Here is an 8,535-nt window from a genome sequence, read left to right on the forward strand (position 1 = left end):
GATTCCTAAAGAGCCAAACATTTGGCATCTGTCAGCATGGTGTACCTTGTGTTGTTAAAAAATGATGTGGCAGGCCTAACAACAGTACCTCAGACAAACAGTATCTTAAAGCCAATTCCTTAAGAAACAGGACAAACAACAACAAAGAGCTGGCGCAGGGCCTTTGAGATGCATCTGGTCCATTAGTTGATCCATCTGCTGAAATGTTCTCAAACTTTTATTTTTCTTAATTTTTTGGTTGTGATTGTTGGCGGATGGACAGGAGGAGGTCAGGAGAGAGGTATAACAGTGAGTGTCTACGGCCATCTGTAAAACTGTCTCTGTCATTGCAGCCAGTGATCTCACGGATTTTGCCATAATTAATTATGAAAGCAACATCAGATTTGGATCCACCATGGAATACCCCCGGGAACGCTGGTGAAAAATGATCTCAGAAACATTGCCAATCCAGTAAAACCATAAAAACACACAGTTGTCCTTTTGAAGCAGTGTGGGATCATTTTATCGACCAAGAACAGAACAAAAGGCAGAAAACATCCAGAGGATTGTTTTGAATGCCCTTCATTCAGTCACTGCAATACTGCACTTGTGAAAAAGAAAAACGTCATCGAGACATTTCAGTGCATCAGATATCTCGTTGATGGTTTTCCTCCATGATCACAGTTAATGTTACTCCAGATCCACCACTGCAACTGACCAATCATGTTGCTGTGATGTCAAAGTTCTGTGACTTGCGGGTCAAAGGCAGATGTGCTTTGGCTTCATTTTCCAGTTCCAGAAACAACATCCAAAACATAGCTACACCAACATCATACACTGACGTCATGGTTCTCTATGGATTAAAAAATAAAGCCATGGTAAGGTGAAACGTCAGGTGGACGGCAGGTTGGTGCTGCATCAGCAACAATGCAGACATTATACAAGGCTCTTGAGGTGGAGACGCAGGTCGAGAGCTGAGTTGAAAAGTGAAGCTTTCATTTTTACCAGTCTGTTCCACTACTCACTTATAGTCGTAATAACAGAATGAATGTAAATGAGGTCACAAGCTCAAGGAGCCATGATGAGATTCTTCTGTAAGAATGCTGGGGTCGGGCTTAGCGGTAGGGTGAGAAACGCTGATATCAGAAGCGAGCCGCTCCAACTGCCTTTTTTCAACATGAAGAAGTGCTTCAGACATCTGGTTAAGAAGCCTTCTGGGCAGGTGCATCCCTTCAAAAGGTTTTACAAGCATGCCCATCAGTGAGGGGATCCCGGGTAGACCCAGAACACACTGAGGAGGTTGGATTTCAGCTGGTCGGGGAATGGCTTGAGGTCTACCAGGAAGAATTGGAAAGTGCTAGCAAGAATGATTTTTTGGATTACTGTGCTTAGCTCATTTCCACTGTGACTCAACTTTGGATAAGTGGAAGGTAATTGATACATGGACATATGGCTACAACCCATAAACCAAACATTACGATTCACTAGAAAAACCCAAAACTTGGAAAACAGAAAACTGGCACAGCACGAGGGTGAGCATGACCGTTGTTTACTTAAGCATTCTGCATCATGAATTTATTCCCCTAGGATCAGTTTACGGACCGAATCTGATTAAGACTCTGTGGCTCTATTAAAATTAAATCAGGAATGGTTTGAACTTTTCTAGATTTTCGCTAAACTTTCTGACCACAGTTCATTTGTTATGAAGTCAAAACGGCACAAAAACTATCCAGTAATTATGAAGTTTGGCACATCTTAGTGATGGGTTCATCAATAAGCTGCTGAAACACAGTCCAGAATCCAGGCAAAGGCAGAGAATTATGTATGAAGAGTTACATTTTTCAAGTGTTCACCACACAAATATACTGCTTGAACTAAGTCGGGGATGGAGTCTCTCCCAGCGTGCAGAGGCAGGAAAACACCCTGCCTGCCAATCACAGCACTAATATACCGTGACATACAATTCAAACATGGCAAAACTAATGCACACACACACACACTGTAGGCAGAGAGCTGCTTGTATTTGGACAGGAGGACTCAGTTTACTGTATCCACTGACTCTTCAAACACCTTCAGACAATTCAATACAAACCTGAATTATTCCTTACTTTTGCTACACCCTGGTTTACGCAAGTCTTCACAGTAATCACGTCTCAGATGCTTCATCATTAGGGGGCATCAAATATTTGTTGATATGCACCCAGCGTGCTATGGGAATAACAAAGGGAAAAAATAGGAGAGGTGTGCCTTCCCAGCACTTTCATCTAATTTATCAGTGATTGCCAATCACCCAGATAGATTCAGGGCATCTCCGTGTTTGAAAAACCCAAATTTTATGATTGCGGTTTCATGTTTAACATTCCCTTTGACTGAAGATGGAGTAAAAACCCCTTAAAACAACATAATCCAAATATATATGACATAAATTGGGGAGGGAGGAGTAAAAACGGGAAATATGGTAAAGCACTTTGGATGCAAACTCGAATCCGTCTCTGGAATCTTCCAAGCAGCCTAACTGCATATAATAAAGCATCTATAATTAACACATTTTGGCATTAATTCAAGCCAGATTACCCTGATATTTGAAACTGCTGAAGGACATGCCAAACTGCATTTTGTTAATTCCAGGCACAATTAAGTCCATGCTTACCAGCCTGAAACTTTACATTACACTGTCATAAACACGAGTTGTGGAATGGGAGATTCTCTTGCAATTTGCAACTGTTTACTTGTGCTTACTGTATAATCTTAGCCATTACTCAGTGGTAAATGGAGAGTGGAAGTGTGTGGAAACTGAACACACTCTAAATAGAGTTAAGCTCAAGACTTGTGTGTCCCCAGAGGCTCAGATATCCAGTATTTAATGGCTTTGTGAAAGCAAGGCAGTGGCTTCAATTGAATTAAAGGTGCTGGACGCCCAGCGAAGGCAACAAAAGGACAAATGTAGGTAAAGATGTGCCAGAAGCTGTCCTTTTAAATGAACCAAGAACTTTACAGCAAGGTATCCATGGAAACATGTTTACTGACACATATGAAAAATCAACTGTGGATGCAAGTGGTGATATATAATTTTAACCCTATTTCTGAAGACAGTGCTTGGTTAAGTAACATGTCCTGCAGCCTATGATGGACTTTTCTTTACAGAGCTGACTCACAGAATATGAAAGTCTGGTAAAAGGTCAGGTCATCTGTTTTCTTGCTAAAGTAGCCTAAACATGATATCCTGCTAAATATGAAGCCCTGAAGGAAGCTCGGTGAACTCACGACAAAAGATGGTGATAATAATAATTATTATTATTATAACAATAATAATAATAATAGCTGTATTACAACTGGGGTTCGAGAGCGCTATAACGGAAACAATTAGCAGTCACTTATTTAAACTTATTTTGTTGTCATCTCAAATCGTGAACACTGGTTTGTTTGTTTTTTATTATTGTTACTGTAAAGAGTTAAATTAAATGGGAAAAATAATATCAAGCTATAAGAGCTAAGCTGCTTAGTGCACCTGCAACATAAATGCTACAACCTATCAAATCATACCGGATAATCATTTAACCAAACGCGCCGTTTCATCATAGAGAAGAAACTACGTACCAGACTTGATTTAGGAATTAGCCAATGTAATGATTACGCGCTCGTTTGTTCAATTACACTGTTCAAATAATGTAATAAACAGCAATAAGACATAAGTATAGTCTTTTGCTGGATTCGGCTAATGCAACAATAAATAATACATAAAATAGCCATGTTTCCATAGATATTGTTCTTAAACCTGTAGCACTTGGATATTAGCAGCTCATGCCTAATAGATCATTTATCGTTATATGACCAGCAAAACGCCATCTAGAAAAGTTGAACGTTTGTTTGTTTTTTAAGTAAGAGAGCGATAGTTTTCTAGATGTATGCCGAACTGTACAGCTATTCATGACGCTTTGGAAACGATTGACACCTGAACGCGAGCCTGCGCAGCGTCAAGCAGTTAAAAGCAAAGAAGCATAAATAGTATAATTTTAAAGGAAGCTTGGAGCTGCCTTCCACATCAGCGGACGAACTGCCCGAGTGCTCTTTCGGAGTGCCCTAACACGGAAACTGCAAACTGCTGTTAGATTTCAGTCATTCACAGGGAATGACTGAAAGGGTTTACTTGCCGAAGTTGGAACCGGGAGGCTGGCGGGTCGCTCGATCAGCTCAGGTTGCTGTTTCCCGGTAACATTCATCTCCCGTACAACCGCTTTCTCTGTCCGCTCACTTCGACGAGAGTTTCTCAAGTCATTTATCCAGCCGCTGAAGGGAAGTGTTATTCACCGGCGTCCCGCTTACCCACGAAGACAGAAGGAGAAAGCATGCCTGAAAAGCTCGGGGGTTCTTCGAAAAAGGAAAAACAGGAAAACAGCCGTGCTTATCCTGAGATGACCACGGTGGTGCCCGCTGCAGGGACGAACTAGGAGCGCCCGTCGCTGCTCGTTTCTCCCCGGCTCAGCCCCAACTGTCAGCACACAGCGGCTCCTCTGCTTCTTCTGCTGCTGCTGCTGCTCCTCATCAGTCTGCATGACTCCCCACCTGCTGCCTGTCCTCCTATTAACCATTCCTGCGTCAAACCACAGCACATTAACCCGTTCACTGATGCTGGAGTCCTGGAGGCATTTTAATCAGCAGAAATCACGGATGCATATTTATCATAATTAGTGCTCGGATCCTCTAATGATGGGCTATATTGCAATCAACAACATTTATGTTCACTAAACAGCAACATTGTCCTTGAACTTTGCGGCCAGGTGAAGGCTCCCCGACTGTGTGAGCACGGTAATTGTTAATGGATACTGGCACAAATTAATTTCTGTGGCATCCTCAAAGCCGCGCTTGAGGGAAAGAAGGCTCGTCTTCCTGATGGAGGGTGATGGGTCAGAGAAGGGCTTTTTTATTTTTTTTTATTTTTTTATTTTTTAAGTCAATCTTATCACCGGCTCCTCAGAGCTGGCCTCAGGGATCCAGCCAATGCGGCCTGACTCATGTTGGATTTCAGTGGTATAGACAGCTTTATACACAGAATATGATACCTCTTCTAATAACCATCTTTCTTTTTTCCAGGAGAAATAGAGGTTAAAAATAGACTCACAACTATCTAAGGGCACACAATACCTGAGAGAGGGTTTCATTCTGTGTGGTTACAGCCCTATAATCAGTGACAGACTTTTGTTTTGTATTTTTTTATGTTCCGGATTAGAGCGCTAATGTGGATCTGGGAGAGTAACAATGACGAAGCGCCCCATTGCAATATATTACAGCCTAGCACTTTCATCAGAGTATGAAAAGGTATCATCAGAGGACTGGGAGAGGTGCAATTGTTAGGGAAGCTACTTCAGCTTCATACTTCAATGGCTGGCTTCCCACTCAGCATCCTGCAAAATCTGATGTTTTATGGCTGTTATGGATTTGGGGAGGAGAAAAAAAAAATCTGCTTTCCAACTTATTACTGCTACTGCAAATACAGCAGGCCTTGTGGAGTTGAGTGTGCAGCCTTGAGTTTCAGGTAAACATTTCTTGAGGCAGAACTGCAAAGGTCAAAAGGCTGTGCATAGATGAAGCAGCTCACATGTTAAAATACATTTCTGTATTTTATATTAAAGAAAACCCGTGCAGCTCTGCCCTCAGTAAGAACTACCACTTAAGCCCACTGGAGCACCATTATCTATTTATTGGTGCTCAACCTAAACTGATAGGACTCCAAAAATAAGTCGAGGCAAAACAAACAACACAAAAAACTTTCTTTCTCAGAGGGAATAGTAAAAAAGAAACACGTCTCTAAGACAGACCACAGAGAACCCGAGAATAGCACGGAGCACCCCGGGATAGGCCTCTTTTTTCCCTCAGGAGACATGATTGAATGTCACGAAGGAAAAGCGCAAATGCAGATAGAAAGAAGAAATGAAACCTGGATGAATTCTATAGAGTCCTGCTGTTGGGTGGGCCACGTGAAGAGATTAGCAGGTGCGCGATGACGGGCAAAATATCAGTTGGTAAAGTGAAAAAAGCGACAGAATGGACTCAGTGTTTTATTCAGTACTACCTGAAAGTAGTAACTAAACCTAAACACTCATCTAGAAAGTGTTTATAGAAGATCCGTTATCTCATACACATAATAGAAACAGAAGGCTTGATGCAGCCATCGGTATCGCCCTTTGGTGGCCATGTCGTGAATTAGAAAAACGTACTTTACTTCATTGAATAAATAAATAATGAAATAAGCACAGTATTGTATTTAAGAGTTAAGAAGCTTTTCCCTTCTCTGTGCAAAAACCTATAATCCTAAAACAATTAATCATAATCAAATTTAGCACTGACCTGGATAACAGGGTGTTTTCCTTCAGTTAGTAAATATGCAAAAGCTCCACAACTTTGCAGGGATGCATTAAATGCTTCTGCTACCATGTAACTAAAGCAACGGTATCTATTTGGGACCTTTGTTGAATTTGTTGCAGGTAACATTACAACATTACAAGACCAGCAAAGATGATATTGAGCACTAGGGTGGAAGTGGCTCAAATCAAATACCGTGCCATGCTCCTTAGACAAAAACTGGTTCATCCCAAGGCGAAACCAAACAGCCATTTCAGAAACGCATGGCACAATTTGGAAGAGCCTCCTCGACAGGACAAGACTGAGCCGCACATCTGCACCAAAAGGATAAAGGTCACTCTTTCAAGGATGCCAATGCTCACATCTTGGACAGAGAAGACAGATGGTTACAGGAGTAAAAGAGGCCATCTATTTCCACTGTGAACGACCATCACTAACACCAGCTAGCAATAGTCTTGAGGTCCCTACCCAGGCACCTCAGCCCCCACCCACAGGTGACTTCAACAGATAAGATACATAATAGGTGTCAAAGTGCTTTCACCTGAAAACTCAGGTGGTAATGACCAACACCTTTTTTCCACACCTTTTCACCCCTTGGCTCATGTAATGGTGTGCTTGATTAACAGGTTAATACATGATTAATACATGATTAATACATGATTAACGACCACCTAATGGACAACCTCCACTAGGGTTTAAATACCTGGTGCTCTCCACCTTTTGGTCTTAGAACTAAGAGGTTGTGTAAAGAACTGTACTGTGTAAAGAAAACAAGCAGAAACCAATATCTAAAAGTAATATCAGTACTGAGTAGCAGTAGTATTACTATTGTTTTACTGAAATTTCGGGGCTGCAGGGGACTGAAACCCAACACAGCAAATGACAGGCTGCACAGCACAACCTAAAGCAGGCAGACAGGCTTCACATCTACTACTGTTTCTGAGTTGAGTCTTGTTAAAGCTGTAGCTCAGACTTTAATAAGACTAAGGTATCTGTATGTCACCTCTACATTTCAGTACTTTAAACTTTAATATGTAATAAATTTTTTAGATTGAAGGGAAAATTCCATCCAAGTGTGATGCAGTCCTAACATCTGGTCAAAGCTCCACAGTGCAGAAGGAAATAGACGTCCAACCATCAATCAGTTATTTTTAAAGCGCTCTCCAATCCAAGCGCATCGTGCTGGATCTCACTCTTCCATCTTTAACTTCTGTGATGCTGAAAAAGCCTAATTCAAGGCTTCAAAGTGACTTGCTTCCTCTGATATTATATTTAAAAGTGTTGCTTTTCTCGGGTTGTGTTTTTTATATTGCGGATATATTTTTTTTAGTCTTATATCTGGTGTTGAAGATAATCCTCCATGAAAACCAGTTTGTTCAAAAACCTGTCCCTATTCAGTGATCGCTCCCGGTAGGCTAGATTCTGCCACTCTTTGTCCCTGGCGACTGGAGACTAATGATGCACATGTTCCCACAGTTTTGTGCTCATTTTCCTAAGTTTGCATTTTACATTACAGGTTTATAATGTAGGCATATTTCTGGTGTTGAAAATAATACTTCACCAAAACCAGTTGTGCTCAGATGCCTGGCCTAAATCACTGATCGCTGCTGGTGGGCTACTTTCTTTCACCCTGACCCTTCTTTGTCCCTGGCGACTGTAGAGTAATGATGCACATGTTCCCACAGTGTTGTTCTTGTTCCCTCTAAGGGGTGTTTGTCAGGGTGAACTTGGAACATCTCAGATGTCACTGTCTGCAAAGTTTTAAAGTTTTCCTCCAGGGGCAGCAGGTGAGGTGAACTTGCTGTTTTGACACGTAAGGGATTTCTTAAACTTTTCTATCTGTTTTTTAACAATACCCAGAACTGCGTTTTCCCCTGATTATGGTATCCAATGTTAAAAGGTAAGTGAATTTAGGTGAAACTGCTGTTTTAATCCTTCCATATCTTAGGGCAGCCTTTGTGTGGCTGAATTCTCTGCTTGGCATTAAGGAATCTGCTGTAAATTGGTTCAGCTTCTATCTTTTCTGTACTGTAAAACCTTTTCTGTTCAAATTGGAAAGTAATCAGACGGTAATCCTCTGCAGACAATAAGAGGGGCATGGTTCCTCCAAGTTCACCCTAAGGTCCAATGCTTTCTTGCATTTCTCCTGGCTTCCTATTCATACCATTTATCTCTTTTTCTACAGTTCCTTCTTGC

At 41.4% G+C, this 8,535-nt stretch overlaps 1 protein-coding gene across 3 annotated transcripts in view; it reads right to left on the reverse strand.

The window, feature by feature from the left end:
* The window catches only part of sntg2 (syntrophin, gamma 2), a 101,227-nt gene extending 96,688 nt beyond the window's left edge, over positions 1-4,539 (reverse strand). For all 3 annotated transcript variants that reach the window (XM_013915229.1, XM_005750431.1, XM_005750430.1), the window contains exon 1: positions 4,131-4,539. In XM_013915229.1, coding sequence (XP_013770683.1) covers positions 4,131-4,199 — 69 coding nt within the window. In that variant the 5' untranslated portion in view covers positions 4,200-4,539. The remainder of the gene's footprint in view (positions 1-4,130) is intronic.
* Between the last annotated feature and the right edge of the window lie 3,996 nt (positions 4,540-8,535).

The sequence above is a fragment of the Pundamilia nyererei genome, unplaced genomic scaffold (genome assembly GCF_000239375.1).
Source record: "Pundamilia nyererei isolate P.nyererei 1_Seehausen unplaced genomic scaffold, PunNye1.0 scaffold00274, whole genome shotgun sequence".
Classification (NCBI taxonomy): Eukaryota; Metazoa; Chordata; class Actinopteri; order Cichliformes; family Cichlidae; genus Pundamilia; species Pundamilia nyererei.